General features: G+C 39.8%; 2 protein-coding genes across 2 annotated transcripts; both read left to right on the top strand.

The window, feature by feature from the left end:
* Window positions 1-1,619: 1,619 nt before the first annotated feature.
* slc2a11b (solute carrier family 2 member 11b) lies at window positions 1,620-5,513 on the top strand. Its single transcript, XM_042488742.1, has 12 exons — window positions 1,620-1,697; window positions 1,799-1,897; window positions 2,177-2,337; window positions 2,432-2,556; window positions 2,700-2,829; window positions 3,244-3,392; window positions 3,723-3,910; window positions 4,049-4,159; window positions 4,655-4,756; window positions 4,901-4,976; window positions 5,079-5,206; window positions 5,319-5,513. The coding sequence occupies exons 1-12, from the start codon at window positions 1,626-1,628 to the stop codon at window positions 5,511-5,513; spliced, it is 1,536 nt and encodes a 511-aa protein (XP_042344676.1). The 5' UTR covers window positions 1,620-1,625.
* Window positions 5,514-7,374: 1,861 nt separating this feature from the next.
* Window positions 7,375-15,836, top strand: rbm19 (RNA binding motif protein 19). The gene is made up of 24 exons (XM_042488051.1): window positions 7,375-7,504; window positions 7,598-7,780; window positions 7,868-7,981; window positions 8,942-8,983; window positions 9,277-9,502; window positions 9,849-10,066; window positions 10,160-10,219; window positions 10,323-10,401; window positions 10,520-10,591; window positions 11,016-11,225; window positions 11,308-11,438; window positions 11,576-11,700; window positions 11,833-11,929; window positions 13,008-13,118; window positions 13,218-13,418; window positions 13,518-13,587; window positions 13,684-13,835; window positions 13,927-13,987; window positions 14,257-14,336; window positions 14,427-14,482; window positions 14,838-14,954; window positions 15,062-15,167; window positions 15,272-15,392; window positions 15,506-15,836. The coding sequence occupies exons 1-24, from the start codon at window positions 7,469-7,471 to the stop codon at window positions 15,586-15,588; spliced, it is 2,751 nt and encodes a 916-aa protein (XP_042343985.1). The 5' UTR covers window positions 7,375-7,468; the 3' UTR covers window positions 15,589-15,836.
* The last annotated feature ends 40 nt before the right edge of the window (window positions 15,837-15,876 follow it).

Here is a 15,876-nt window from a genome sequence, read left to right as displayed (position 1 = left end):
TACTTCGTATGGCAGTTTTAGACATTAAGTACTCCATTAAATGATTCTGCATTCAGTTTCTCACATGCATCAATCTCCTCTTAATGTTAGACAATAACAACATCGAGTTATGACCTTTAAACTGACAAACCTTGGTAATCCCTTAACTTTATTAAAATGAGCACACAGACAGACTGTAGCTGCTGCAGATGGTCACATCACTTTGCTGACTGCTCTTCTAATGTATGAAGCACAGGGCGAGTCAACACTCAGTTTACTGAACCTGACTGATTATTACATTACTGTACATTAAGTGTATTCTCAGCCTTTTTACTCCATGCACATACATGCACAAACAGCCTACAGCCTTTTTATTAGGTTTGTTTGTTTTTGAAAATGTATGATATTACAGCAATGGTCAGATTATTTTTTTAAATTGCAATTTTTGGTTCTAAAAACGTTCTGAGAATGGTACAATGCAACTAATGCAATGTTTTAATAACGTTTTCAGCACCAAGTTTTCTTTTAGTTCATTCCTCCTAAAGTTATGGTAACATTCTCTATAAACGTAAAAAAAAAAAAAGCATTTAAAAATCATTACATCACTTTTTGATTTAAAAAAATAACATGTTCTGAATGCTGCTTTAAAAATGTTCTTCCTTTGTTTTCATGTAACATTGTGGTAACGTTTTATAAAAGATGATTCTATGATCTGTCACCTCTGAACATCACCAAAACATCCTCAGAATGATGCCTTCAAAATGTCTTTGTCAGCATTTAACATTATAGGGACCTTATTTGAAATGCTTAACATATGTTTTGAGCATTAGATTAAAATGTTTTCTTTTTATAAATATGCTGGAATTTGTAGGTAAGGTTGGCCAATGTTGTGGGAACGTTTCCTGCTGGCTGGGATACCACCTACATAACAACAACAGCAATGAAAACATCAACAAAACACCTCATCTTTATTAGGCTCTAGTTCTATTCACCACATATCCCTAAAATGCTCCATGCACAATAAAGTGTGGCATCTTCACAAACGTCATAACATGTGGGGGAAAAAACTGATAAAAGATACAAATATGTAAAAATATTGTTAGGCGAAAACAATAAAAAAAATACTCATGTATTGGGAAACACGTGCTTTTACTCTGAATAGATCTAATTTGATTTTGAATGAGCTCTGCTGTCTGTTCATCACTCAGCAGTCAGTTTGGACTCTCCGCCTCCTGTGTGACTTTTTGGGAAGCTCGGATGCTCCCGAAATAAACAACATTCTTCTCCTTTTTAAAAAAAAAAATTGCTTATTTATATTTTATTTTATGTTTTCTGGATAATCCAACCAGTTTTGCTCCACGTTTTCTTCGCGTTTATGCTTCTTTTCTGTTAAATTTGGAGAAATAAAGGCGAGACGGTGAACTTGTCACTGCCGCTACTGTGCGGTCTGATGCCGTGAAATCTCGATAAACACGGAAAGTTAGAGTCGATTCTCTTCGCGTCGCGGTTACTCTCTAACAACAGATCACTTTTATTATCCTCAGGATAAACTCTTCCTCGCGCCATGTTTTAGCCTCAGTTTTTCTTGGTGGGAGCAAACTCTTAACGCGCAAACTGCTGACAGTATTGAACTCATCAGCGACAAAATGTCAACAAAATTCGCGGATGAATATCAGCCTCTTCTTCTGAGAGAATTCAGAGATAAAAAGCCATCAAAGGTATGTGGATTATAAAAATTAAGATCTGCAGACGCGGTGGGATACAGCTTTCTTGCATCATTATATGCGAATAATTGTTTTGTGTTTATGTTTTACTGCAGATTCCAAACAAATCACTTCTGCTGGCTGCCTGTGCTGCGTGTATAGGGGGAACCTTTCAGTATGGATATAATATATCTGTCATCAATGCACCCACAAGGGTAATAAGCCTACTGTCTGTCACTGGATTCATGCACAGTATTAACATTTTCTTGATCTCATGTTAAAAACCTCAAAGATTATGTTCAGATGTAACTGCACTGAAACGATGTTTTCCCATCACTCATTAACAGTAGGTCTACATATCCACTGCATAGTGGTGTCTATTAAATGCATGTGCAAATCTTTCTTTTTTCTCTTTTAAATATTTTACATCAGTGATCAGTTATTTTTATTTCACTTGCTGAATGTGCATATTGTGGGTTTTTTTTTCTCTCCAGTATGTGCACGATTTTATCAACCAAACCTGGGGGGAGCGTTACCACACAGACATTTCACCAGATGTTCTCACCCTGCTTTGGTCCACTATTGTGTCCATATTCACTATAGGAGGACTCTTAGGAGCAACAGTCGGTGGGACATTGTCTGTGAAGCTGGGGAGGTGTGGACATGAAAATATTATGGCATATTTTTGGCTGGAGAGGATCCATATTGTATTTCAGTTTTAAAGTTCTAATGTAAGATTGTGTTTCCAGGAAAGGGGCGCTGTTGGCCAATAATGCATTTGCATTAGTGGCCGCTTTGCTGATGGGTCTGAGTTACCCTACAGGATTCTATGAGTTACTCATCATTGGACGTCTTCTCACTGGAATTAATGCAGGTAAATACTTAAGAAACAAATGTTAAGAGTTTATTCCTACACCCAATTGAAATACATCTGTATATAATTCATATGTGCAAAAAAAAGATAAATGTTTGTTTTAATTATTGAAATGTGGCTTTAAGCGTGTTTTATTTTCACAGGCATTGGCCTTTGTGTTCAGCCTCTATATTTGGGGGAAATTTCTCCAACTGCATTTCGTGGTGCCATGGGAACGGGAACTTCTATTTTCATCACAGCTGGGATCTTGACAGGACAAGTGGTTGGCCTCAAGTAAGTAAATTCTGGACATAGCTGATTATCTGTAACGGCTTATCTGATTCAGGGTTGCAGGGAGCAGATCTCAACTGGCAGAGGCAGGTACGATGTGGACAGGTCACCAGACTATCACAGGTCTTACACAAAGATACAACCACTCCATTCACAACTACGAGCAATCTAAAGCAACCAGTTACATAACCTGCATGCCTTTGAAGTGTGGGAGGAAGCTTGAGAACCCAATGAGCACATGCAAACACAGAAGGGCCCTTGCCATACCGTCTTGTTGTGAGGCAACGGTGCGAACTACCACTGCACCTCAATGCAGTACTTTGATTTTCAGACAAAATAAACCTTTCCACAGAATCTGTGTTTGCAAATTGAATTGTCGTGATTTTGTTTAGACATGTCTGTGTGCTTTCTTCACAGAGAGCTCCTGGGCGTAGAAGAGTACTGGCCCATCCTGCTCTCCACCACGTGTGTCCCAGCGATCCTGCAGCTCCTCATCCTGCCCTGGTTCCCAGAGAGCCCGCGCTACCTGCTCATTGACAAAGGAGATGATGAGGGATGTAAAAAAGGTAAACCTACACTACAACTTCTGCAACTTCTTTTCAAACTGTGTGATTTTATCTCTTGCCTGCAAAGACTGATTCAGTGCACATGACATTTTAGTCTAAAAGGTTGAAGACTCCCATTGTCTGGAATCACCAGTCAGATTTTTCCTCTTGGCAGTGAGTTCAAGCATGTGAGAAACATCCTGATAATGCCATGATAATATTAAATGGTTTGATGCAGGAAACCTTTTTATCATAATCTTAAAAATAGCCCCCGTAGCCTGGTCAGATGAGAGGAATGGTGCATGTGAGGAAAACTAGACCGTGCTTGTCATGTGTTTGTCCCGTCTGCAGCTCTGAAGCAACTGCTCGGTAATGCTGGCTGTGATGGTGCATGGGAGGATATTGAGAAGGAGAGGAATAATTTAGCTAATTTCCAGGCCAAGAAACCTTGGGAGCTCTTCACTGATCGCAGTGTCCGCTGGCAGCTTCTCACCATCATGCTGCTCAACACTGCACAGCAGCTGAACGGCATCAATGCCGTACGTACATGATTATATACCTGTTTTTTAATTAGGCATGGGATGATATCAAAATGACACATCATGATTGTCCTGGTCAGAATGATTTTGTTTCGCAATATTAGTTGTAATGAGGTTTTTTGTCTGTATTTCCTGTAGATTTACTTCTATGCAGATTATTTGTTCAGACAGTCTGCTATTCCCAATGATCACATACCATATGTGACTGTTGGAACTGGCGCTTGTGAATGCATCACGGCTTTAACATGTGTAAGTATGAGTTTTACATTTTAATTGTTTTAACCTCGATAATGCACGCATAATTGCTCTGTCAGTTGGTCAGTAAGTCGCTTGGTCAGTCGGTCCACTGATATTTCTTCACCTTTTGTGTGTGTGTGTGTGTGTGTGTGTGTGTGTGAAGATGTGTTTCTCCGTCAATATTTAGAACATGTGCATTTATCCCCCCTAACAAAAACATGAAATAAGAAGAGGACTTTTATTTTTGAAATGATTACAGAAATGTACACCATAAATGTATGCAGAAAACCCACATATCAGTGCATAAAAAATCTCCAGAATTCAGGAAATGTGTTGTGATGCTCAAAGTGTTTGATGCTTAAAGTTTTCTGGCAGAGGATTCCCAAACACCCCATTCCATGCGCGCCCCCAAACCAAAACAGACATTATTCCAGGATGGGTCAAAGTAAATTCCGAAAAAGCGTTGCAGAGTGTTTCTGGTCTTGTGACATGCTGTGTGTCTCACAGGGTTTGCTCATCGACTGTCTGGGAAGAAAAGTGCTCATCACGGGAGGATACACACTGATGAGCATCTGCTGCATTTTATTCACGCTAACGCTCTCTTTTCAGGTAATTATCCTCAAGATATGACATCGTAAAAATCAAAATTGAAATATATTTTAACTATAGTTTTGTGCAATATCTTACACCTGATTATAGATAGGACCTCTGCTTTGTGCTAAAATTCCTTTTGTGTGATTTTCTTTCTCTTAGGATGCCAGCCCAGTAATTCCATACTTGAGCATGGCATGTGTATTTGCTTTTATCCTGAGTTTTGGCTTAGGACCAGGTAACTGACTTTTTCCGTCCGCTGAAGTTTTTCCTCAGCAGCTGCTGTTGCACAACTATTGTAACTGACAGTGGTTTCTTTTGTTGTTCTTCTTCTGGAAAGGTGGCGTGAGCAACATCTTGACTATGGAGCTGTTCACACAAACTGCTCGCCCTGCAGCGAACATGATCGCAGGGCTTTTGAACTGGTTCAGCTTCTTCTTCATCGGCCTGCTCTTCCCTTTTATTCTGGTAGGTGTCCCAAAAATGTATTGTTACCTGGTATGTTTCAAAAGAGGGCAAAAATGTTAAAGCTTCAGTGTTTAATAGAGTTGGTCTCCCATATTCTGTTTTGTTTGCACAGCTCGGGCTGCAGCAGTACTGTTTCCTGGTGTTCCTGGCTGTCTGCTCCTTGACGGCGATTTACATATTCCTTGTCGTTCCTGAAACCAAGAACAAAACTTTCATTGAAATTCAAAATGAGTTTCAGTCCTCCAACAACAGAAAGTCCCACAGTGGCGACAGAGCGGGGATGATGCTGTTATCAACTTCCATATGAAATATAACCCATTACTCAGAGAACAAGCAATTATTAAATATTTTATGTTTCACAAAATGTACATCACAAAGATGAGCAACTTCCAAGGACAAAGTCGACAGATCGCTATAATGTAACATGATGCTTAAAATGGTGCCTGGCTTGAGCTGCCTTGAGATGTATAAATTACATTTCTTTTAGTTCACTTACAGATATGTATTGAAGTGATCTTAACTTTTAAAATTTTGGTATTATTTGTATAACTTTTATACAGAGTGCTCCATTGAGATTTTTCAATAAAGGTCAGTGTATGAAAAAAATGCTTCTTAATCAGTGTGAATGAGCACAAAGTGAACTTTTTATGCCATTTAAGCTGCCTGTTATTTCAGTGTTATGGCCTTTAAGTGTGGCATGTGACCTGCAGAACAAAGCGTTCATTGAATTGTGTCTCATGGCTGGACTGAGTCGGAGAAATATTGATACATGCCCTAAATATTTCTCAAACAACCAAAATATTATATGCATGAACGAGAAAAGAATTTAAGAAAGAGCTCATATGAAACCCTGCGCTTGAACACATGTGGCAACGAAACGCTCTAAAAGTTAGAGGGGTTGACAGTTGTACCTCAAAAGCATGAAAAAGGCTTCTCTTACATTGTTGCCTGTTCCAAAAATAACACTATGTTTAATCAGACATCTGTTTCTGTGAAAGTAAAGTTGCCTCAGAATGTACTCAGAAGCATAAACAAGAAAACAAGGCTACTCAGTTTCAGTAATCCTACTGAGTACCTGTCATAAGTATTTGGCTCAGACTCCTTACTCTTATAATAGGATTAAAATTAGGTAGCCAAGAGAAACGTGGAATTATGTTTCTTTTTTGAGGAAATTCCTTCCTTCGCCACTTAGAAGAACATCCCAAATTTAAGGAGATATATGCATTAAGGATGAACAAAATTAATGGAGAATAATTATGTGGACTGACACATTAAAGTAAAATATCCTGTATCTGATTTAGTGGCCCATTATAGTAATCTGATCTATATCCTTCAGTGACAAAAGGGACAGAACAAAAAGCCCAGGTCACACAGTGTTGACAATATAAACAACAATAGGAAAGGTGTTTAAACAAGATTTTGACACAGGGGCCCATGAACACAACAGGGCCTCAAGATAAAGGAGGGCCTACCTTAAAGCTGTCCCTCACTTCAGCTAATATTGGTCCTTAGTGGTGCTGATACTGCAGTAAAAATTACCACAAAAATTGACATACAGGGATTTACATGGTGCCCCCAGAAATTCAGCCTTGTGTATGAACAGGTCTTACAAGTACCCAGCTTGTGAAGGGAAAGGAAATCAACATAAAATCAAATATTTTTGTTGAAACTGAGTTAGGCCCATTCAAAAATCTCACAAACTACTGGACAGTCTAGTATTTTGTGTAAACATGTATGACTGTATGCTCAAGGATCTCTTGTGGTTGTGGTGATTCACAATGTTTGAAAAACCTGTTTAATTGACTGTTTTATGCTGACAGACACTGACTTTCCATGCACAGTTAAGTGGAACTACTGTTACGGCTCAATAAAGTCTTATGGGCTTATGCGCAGCCCTTTTACCTTGAAACTCAAGTAAAGTACAAGCAAGCCCTCTTTCAAATGTGCAGCTGCAACACTTTTTACATGAATGTCATTTTATGTTTACCTCTGATCAAGGAAAATATACAGTCATTTCATTAACAACTTGAAATAAACACATTAAGCCTTTAGAGGGAGGTCACGTTCTGTAACTGTTTACACTCCAGTCCAGCAGAGGGCGGTCGTGTGCTGGCTTAAAATCAGCTGGTTTAAAGAGAAGAAGAAGAAAGAAGCTCCACCCACTTAACATGGCGTCCTGGAGGACAGTCCACGCTTGTTTGTTGACATATTTTTAAAACACTTAGCTAATGGTGAATTAGTGGATTTGCAACTCCTACAACTATGTCGAGACTCATCGTTAAAAACCTCCCTAACGGGGTAAGTAACCCGCCCGGCTGTCAGTACGCGTTTGGCTTAATTTGAGTCCACCTGAAGGTGTAAGTGAAGTGTGTGTGTGTGTGTTGTGTGCAGATGAAGGAGGAGAGGTTCAGGTCGATGTTTGCTGCCTTTGGCACCGTGACAGACTGCACCCTCAAGTTTACAAAAGACGGCAAGTTCCGCAAGTTCGGCTTCGTGGGTTTTAAAGCGGAGGAAGATGCGACCAGAGCTCTGAAACATTTCAACAAGAGCTTCGTGGACACATCCAGAGTGACGGTATGGCCTCAGTCACACGTGCCCTGTTTACATTGATGACATGTCTCCATATGTGATCCACGCATGGTTGTTGGTCATGTATTTCAGGTGGAGATGTGCAAATCCTTTGGAGATCCCACTAAAGCTAAAGCCTGGAGCAAACACAGCCAGAGTTCAGGTCCGGACAAACCCTCCACTCCTGCTGACCCTGACAGCAAAAAGGTACCTGCAGATACAAAGTCACCAGACAGAAGTTACACGAAACAACAACAAGATATCCTGCTAAAACCTCTCTTATGCTCTAGATGTTTATAGTATATTCAGTTGTATTATTAGTGGATAATAATGGGGTTAACTCACAAGGTACAAGGTAGAGTTGTTAGTCATTTTTTCACTATGTTTTAAATCCCGTTACATGTTTTTAGCCTTGAAGTAGGGAGTTGAGGAGTCTTACAGCCTGGGGAAAGAAGCTGCTCTGTCGTCCGGTGGTTCTGCAGCGGATACTTGTGTATCTTTTTCCAGATGGCAGCAGGGTGAACAGACTGTGGCTGGGGTGGCTGCTGTCTTTCAGTGTCCTTTGGGTTCTGTGCAGACACCTCATTTCACCGAGGTCACTGATGCTCTGTGAATGGGAACCAGTGATGTACTGGGCAGTTTTAATCACCCGCTGTAGAGCCTTCCTGTCCTGGCCGTGCATGAACCGTGCCAGTTTATGATGTTTCCAGTCAGTGTGCTTTCTATTGCTCCTCTGTAGAAGTTAACCAGGATCTTGCTCTGGAATTTAGCCTGCGTAAGTTTCCATAGGAAGCAGAGCGTTTTCTGTGCTTTTTCAACCTGGGTGATGATGTGCGATGACCAAGATAGGTTCTCAGTGATATTAAATCAAAGAAATCTATAGCTGTTCACCTGCTCCACCTCAGCTCCGCTGATGTAGACAGGGGTGTGTGTTTCTTTGCCTCCTTTCTAAAATAAAAAATCAGCTCCTTGGTTTTACTGACGGTGAGCAGTAGGCTGTTGTTGTGCACCACTCTGCAAGATTGTTGATTTCCTTCCAGTATGAACTCTCATTGTTGTTTGTAATACGATAAATATTTATGATTCACCATATAATAGTTGTAATTCTGCATCACTGTCACTTCTACTTGTATAACAATATGTTGTTTTTTTTGTTTCTGTCTGTAGAAAAAGAAACAGAAAAAGGAAATTAACAGTGCACTTGGAAATGTGAGTAAACGTGTCAGTCAGCAGTTTGTCTGTTGTTAAATGTTAACAATGTAAGTTATCTATGTAACCACGTATTTACATTATCCATTTTCTGATCTACATGAATATACTCTAACCCTCATATTATACTTACTTTATGCAATGATTAATTTTGCTATTTGCTTAATACTCTTACTTAATTAAGCTATTTGCTATTTGATAATAAGTTTATCAATGACTGCCGTTACTTACCATCGTTACTTTCTTTTTGTGTGTTTATCTGATATTTAATGTCCACTTGTTGCGTGTCACAGCTAGAGGAAGACCAGGGATTCAAGGAGTTTCTGTCAGTACATCAGAATCGAAGCCAAGCACCAACCTGGGCAAACGACACCGCGCAGCGAACAACTGACCCTGACGGTGGACAGACAAAAACTCAGGGCAAAAAGAAGCCTGCTTCGGATGATTATCTAAACTTTGATTCAGACGAGGAAGAAGAAGAAGAAGAAGAAGATGAGGATGAGGATGAGGAAGATGAGGGTTAGTTTTTTTTCTTAGTTTAGGTAAAAGGGGGCGGGTCTTTTTAAGGGCTTATGTTTTTAGGCGACTCCCATTTGAGGGTGCAGCATCTGAACTGGCCCAGTTGTTAAAACTTTACTCACAAAATTTTTGTGACTATGATCCTCAATATACTAATTGAAATAAATATATACATATTGTTCATGTACAGATTATTGGTTACAGTATTCCAAACTACAAACAATGAAAACATGTATTACCATATTACAAATGCTTTACATTACAAACAGAGGTATGCATTATGAACTGAAAAGGGAAGAAAGAAAAAAGTGTGTGCGTGATCGATGGGCATTGTTGTTGCTTTCAGGTGCCACTAAAGAAGCACTGAAGTCTGGCCTATCAGATATGGAGTACCTGCGCTCAAAGGTGGCAAAAACTGACGACATCATGGAGGAGAGTGGAGAGGAGGACGCTGGTGATGGGGGTGATGAAGAGGATGATGGTGGTCATGTGCAGCACACAGACAGCGCGTATGAGAGTGAGGAGAAGAAGCCGAGCAAAGCAAAGAAACCTGCCAAGCAAGAGGTGACTTATCAAAGAAATCTACAATGTAAACATCACTTTTCGATACAGCACAGTATTTGTTTTCTGGTTTACTCCAGCATCTGTTTGTTGCAGACGGAGCCGACGACTGAGTTCACAGTGAAGCTGAGAGGAGTCCCGTTCAATGTGAAAGAGGTGAGTGAATAAGAATTTCCTGGTTTCAGAGGCGCAGTGGAGATATTCTACAATATCAGTGTGCAGCATCTGTGACATATTGTAACATTTTTTTCATCAATAGCAACAAGTCCGAGAGTTCATGACGCCGCTGAAACCTGCAGCGATCAGGATCGGAAAGAATGAAAGTGGAAATAGAACAGGTTTGTAACTGCAAGCATTTTTCTCAGCATAATGTACACTAATAATATTTTATATTATTTATGTTTATGTTGACTGTATACGGGCCCAAGTATCAGGAGTCGTATGTGTGTGTTTCAGGATATGTATATGTGGATTTGCACTCTGAGGAACAGGTGGAAAAGGCCTTGAAGAAGAATAAAGACTATATAGGTAAAAAATATTATATCATATACTCATGTTTGTGCATCATTTTTCAATGTATATTAAATTGAAAGAAATAAAAAGGGCTTTGAGTTGCTCAGATTAATAACATTTCATTGATTTTTTTGTAATGCCTCTCAACTTGTGTTTATTAATACAATAATTCAGAGATTTCTATTAATTTTGTATTGCTGCTTAGTCTTGAAATGTTGATTAATTATGAAATTGTTGATTTAATCTTTTTTTCTTCTTTTTTGGTATAATTTTCGTTACTGAAGCCATTTTGGCTTCTAACCTCTCCTGCACAATGTTCCTCACAGTGTCTCTATTTTATATATACATTTATGTGCAAATAAACTAAAAAAAAGAGATCAGCTCCCTGTGTGGTGATCCCTCCTGGCTAACATGACGGATCCTCTGCCGATGTTTTCAGGTGGGCGTTACATTGAGGTCTTCCGTGTTGACGCCTTTGGGGGCAAAGGCAGGAGAGACAGAAAAGACAAAGAAATTGACCGAAACTTCACCAGGAAGCTTAAGGAGGATGAGGAGGAGGAAGATGTTGCAGAGTCCGGTCGCCTCTTCATCAGGAACCTTCCTTACACCTGCACCGAGGAGGAGATCAAAGAGCTGTTTGCTAAACACGGTGAAATAAAAAGAAATCCTTTATTACAAGTTCACAAAAGGTTTTCACTTTTATCCTTATCCTTAATTTTGCAATCTTGCAGGTCCGATATCTGAGATGCTCTTCCCTATTGACAATCTAACCAAGAGACCGAAAGGATTCGCTTTCATAACGTACATGATACCAGAGAATGCTGTGTCAGCTCTGGCTAAGCTGGATGGGCACATATTTCAGGTATTTAATCTCCGGCTGACGTTTTAGATACATCTGTAGACCACAGGACCTGCAGTGCATTCTGGGGTTAGAAGTACATCTTGACTTTTGAATGAAGTTGAGGCAGAAGAACGACAGTAATTCTCTCGCTCTTTCAGGGGAGGATGCTTCACCTGCTTCCCTCCACATTGAAGAAGGAAAAGACTGACTCAGATGCTGGCGGTCCCGGCTCTTCGTCTTACAAACGGCAAAAAGATGCTAAAAATAAAGCTGCAAGTTCCAGGTATACATATGATCACATTAACCCTCTCGGTCCGTGTGTGTGATTTTGTTAATTTTACTCACAAGGATGATTCTTTGTTTTTTTGTGTCTGGTTAATTTCATCCCTCTTATTAATTTAATGTTTCATTCAAGCTCTCACAACTGGAACACCCTGTTTCTGGGCACAAGTGCAGTGGCAGATGCCATTGCTGAAAAATACAACACCACAAAAAGCCAAGTCCTGGACCATGTGAGTAACGCAGCTGCTCTTCTTCTATATGAATGCTCCCCAAAGTGTGTTTTTTACTCTAGCATTAGTGAGTGTTCAGACCGTAAAACCATTTCTCAATAAAGCAATGCTTTGGTAATGCAAATACTTGAGGCACCAAAGGTAACAGATCCATGAGTTTGAAGACTTGTAATCAGATGCCAAAACACTGCATAGGTATGAAATAGAATAATAATAAAAATAATTTAAAAAATCAAGTGCAATGATTTTGCTGCTCTATAAAATCACCTAGGTGGATGTGTTTTATCTTTCGTAATTAACAGTAAAAATATGACATTAATGTTAAAAAGTAATTAACCAGGATTTCATGCTTGCAAATATTCTGTTGGCCAAAGCAGAATCTCGCTGGATGTCTTCTCGTTACTCTTTGGTGGAAGTTGATCCAGGTTTAACTTTTTTGCTGGACAACTTTGCGCATGTTTTTGCTGTAGTCCTCAGTCTTTTGGCACCCAAGCTGAGCCAACACAGCCATTTATATGAATGAGAGTGCTGTTGTCTGTGTGAATGCATCCTTTTTCATCATTTGCAGCTACATCAACACGCGAATCATTAGGCACACTGAGCAGTGCACATATAAAGTTTCTCCATAAAGGGCAGCAGTATGTCCTTAAAAAGTCTTAAAGTGTTTTAAATACACACTAACTAATAGAAGACCTTAAAATCTGATTGGATTAGTCACATCTCTTCAAAAAAGAAGCTACTTTTTTTCAGGGGGAACAGACATAACACCTGTATACATGTAATGCTCCTGTTTTTACCCCTGCTATGCATTTAGACCATACTATGAGTTTGCATCGTGAAACTGAGTTCTTCTTTGCCAGTCTGCTCCTTAGTTTATCTTTTCTCAGCAAAGAGAGTATCATCAGTGTCATTTTGAACTGACGTCAGTGTTTTTGCACAGAAAGAGTATCTTTTCACTTTGATGTGCATTTCCATCACAAATTTGGTCTTATATGTCATGTAATGTGCTGTGAGAAAGGCATTAAAAAGTCCTAACTTTAACTTGTTTACACCTGTTGACGCCCTCTGTCCTCTGCAGGAGTCGAAGGGAAGTCTTGCGGTGAGGATGGCTCTGGGAGAGACACAGATTGTTCAGGAGACTCGGCAGTTTCTTCTAGACAACGGTGTCAGTCTGGATTCCTTTAGTCAGGTATGCCTGTCACGAACTCCCATTTATTTGTTTCTAAATTGTCTTTAAACGATTTACTGTACCCATAATTTTTGGTGTGTTGTTTCCGCCGGAGTGCAGGCGGCAGCCGCGAGGAGCACAACTGTGATCCTGGTGAAAAACCTTCCAGCTGGAGTGACGGCGTCAGAATTGGAGGAGCTTTTCTCACCTCATGGCTCTTTGGGCCGCGTGCTGTTGCCGCCCTCAGGCCTCACCGCCATCATCGAGTTCCTCGAGCCAACTGAGGCAAAACGTGCCTTCACTCGGCTTGCTTATAGCAAGGTGTGTATGACTTTATAGTAGCAAAGCTGGCTCATGCAGCTTGTGTTTGAGACACCTAAAAGGATTTTATTGTGCTGACTGTACCTCTGAAAACTGCAGTTCCATCACGTCCCGCTGTATTTGGAGTGGGCACCTGTGGGCGTGTTTGTGGCAGCCAAACCAGAACCAGGTAAAATCCCTTTAACACAGTCTTAAACATACAGCACAATTTACAATTTTAGTACTTACTGGAATAACCAAAATATCTTTTGATCTGTCCACTAAGTATTAGAAAAAGAGGAGGCACAGAAAGAAGAGAAGGATGAAGAGGAGGAGGAGGAGGAGGAGGAGGAGGAGGAGGAAGAAGAATCTGTTCCTGGTTCCACTCTTTTCATTAAGAATCTTAATTTCAGCACAACAGAGGAGAAACTAAAGGAGGTGGGACATAAATGTAACTCTCAGTCACTTTTTACAACACGGAATAAATTGATCATAACATGACTAATATTACTGTCTTTGTTTGTTGCAGACATTCTCCAAATGTGGCAAAATCTCATCCTGCACCATCTCCAAAAAGAAAGATAAAACAGGTCTTGAATCTCCAAAGTTGTCTTTTAACATACATGAAAGTAACATTCACCAGCAGTTTATACTGTGGTTCAGAAAAAAAAAGATTTATAGATGAACATGTGATTCTATTAAAGGGAAACATCTGTCCTCTGTGTGTGTTTTTTCAGGCTTTGCAGTAGTAGTTGGTAAAATTTGTTTTTGCTATCTCTGTATCAGAGTTGGTAAATGTTGTATTTTTCACACTGAATCAGAGTTAGCAATGACCTTAGAGTGCTTGTTTGATTTCCAGGCAAGATGTTGTCCATGGGCTACGGTTTTGTTCAGTATCACACAGCGGAGGCGGCACAGAAAGCCCTGAGGCAGCTGCAGGTACCGTCCACACTCTCCTGTTGAAACTCTCACAGCCCATCTGTACACTTTGGTTCTTGGCTAAAGTTTTCTTTGTCTCAACTCCACCAGCACTGTACTGTGGATGATCACCAGCTAGAGCTGAAGATCTCTGAGAGAGCCACAAGGTACGCTGTAAATCAGAAGGCTTTACTGAACTTTGTGTTGAATGATAACAATGTTTACAGATAAAAATCTGGAATTTCACATCTATTTTAATATATTGTAAAACGGCAAGTTTATTTTTTAAAATACTGTTAAGTAATAAAGAGGACTCTTGCTAATTAAGTGCTTTAGGTGTCTGCTTTAGCATCAATCTGAAAATATTGGTATCCGTATAAATAGAAATGTGCATGAATATATCACTTATTGGTAAATGTTTTTCATTTGAAATATTGACTATAAGGGTTTGTGGGGCAGAATTTATCTTCCAGTTTGACGTGTAAACCTCATTTCTGTTTGTCCCTTTACCCCTGTGCTCAGGACTGCTAATGTGTCTCGCAAAAAGAAGCAAGAGGAGAAGAAACAGACAGGATCCAAGATCCTCGTGAGGAACGTCCCTTTCCAAGCAACTGTCAGAGAAATTCGGGAACTCTTCTGGTAGCCATCACATACACAAGCCTATTTTTTTATTTACACAATGTGTGGAAAAAGCTCAGAGTGAGATCATTTAATAAAACTACGATTTCTTCCCTCTGTCCTTTAAGCACTTTTGGGGAACTGAAAACAGTCCGTCTTCCAAAGAAAGCAGCTGGTTCAGGGAATCATAGAGGCTTTGGCTTTGTTGACTTCCTCACCAAACAGGATGCTAAGGTTTGTGTATATGTAAGCTTTCAGGCATGGTGTTATAAAATTATTATTAATTATTAAAGTACATTACTATAATCATTAATGCTGTGCCCCTCTTCTCTCTATAGAAAGCGTTTGCTGCACTTTGCCACAGCACCCATCTTTACGGGAGACGCCTTGTGCTGGAGTGGGCTGATGCTGAGGAAACAGTAGAGACACTGAGACGGAAAACAGCCCAACATTTTCACGGTAAACCCCGAATGTGTTTTATAAAACATGCAAAAATCAAAGCAACTGTATTGTTAATTCATTTCTGTCATCCTTGTTATTTGTTCTCCTCTATCCTTTATTTATCCTGTCAGTGGCCACCAAAAAGAAGCGAAAATCAGAAGTTATGGAGGGCATTCTTGAGGCGATGGAAACTGGAGGAGGTGAAGACAACTGAGTTCCCTGAACGCTGTTGTCTCTGTCACAGCTTTGACACGACTCTGACCAGTGCTCCTGTGTTTTCCTGTATAAATAGGACTCTGTGAACAAAATACCGACCTGAGTGGCATGTGCACAATGAGCTGTTTGTATTTTTTGTGGGAAAACCCCTGGATTTAGTACATTATACATGTTTTGTATAGAATAATGCCTCAAAAAATAAAATTGGACGGATGTCACTTTTTATAAAAAAAATGTATTCCATAATTTACAAGTTTTGTGTCTTATGTTGTGTGCTTGTGTAAGC

Source organism: Plectropomus leopardus, chromosome 6, assembly GCF_008729295.1.
Source record: "Plectropomus leopardus isolate mb chromosome 6, YSFRI_Pleo_2.0, whole genome shotgun sequence".
NCBI classification, from domain to species: domain Eukaryota; kingdom Metazoa; phylum Chordata; class Actinopteri; order Perciformes; family Serranidae; genus Plectropomus; species Plectropomus leopardus.
The sequence above is the reverse complement of the archived record's forward strand: the minus strand, read 5'-3'. Positions and strand labels throughout refer to the sequence as shown.

Bases quoted from the DNA above. Each gene is read 5' to 3' on its own strand.
- slc2a11b (XM_042488742.1), top strand. From the start codon at position 1,626: ATGTCAACAAAATTCGCGGATGAATATCAGCCTCTTCTTCTGAGAGAA. The intron at 3,911-4,048 runs GTACGTACATGA...TATTTCCTGTAG, and splicing joins AGCTGAACGGCATCAATGCC to ATTTACTTCTATGCAGATTA. The intron at 5,207-5,318 runs GTAGGTGTCCCA...TTGTTTGCACAG, and splicing joins TGCTCTTCCCTTTTATTCTG to CTCGGGCTGCAGCAGTACTG.
- rbm19 (XM_042488051.1), top strand. From the start codon at position 7,469: ATGTCGAGACTCATCGTTAAAAACCTCCCTAACGGG. The intron at 10,402-10,519 runs GTTTGTAACTGC...TGTGTGTTTCAG, and splicing joins TGAAAGTGGAAATAGAACAG to GATATGTATATGTGGATTTG. The intron at 13,588-13,683 runs GTAAAATCCCTT...CTGTCCACTAAG, and splicing joins GGCAGCCAAACCAGAACCAG to TATTAGAAAAAGAGGAGGCA.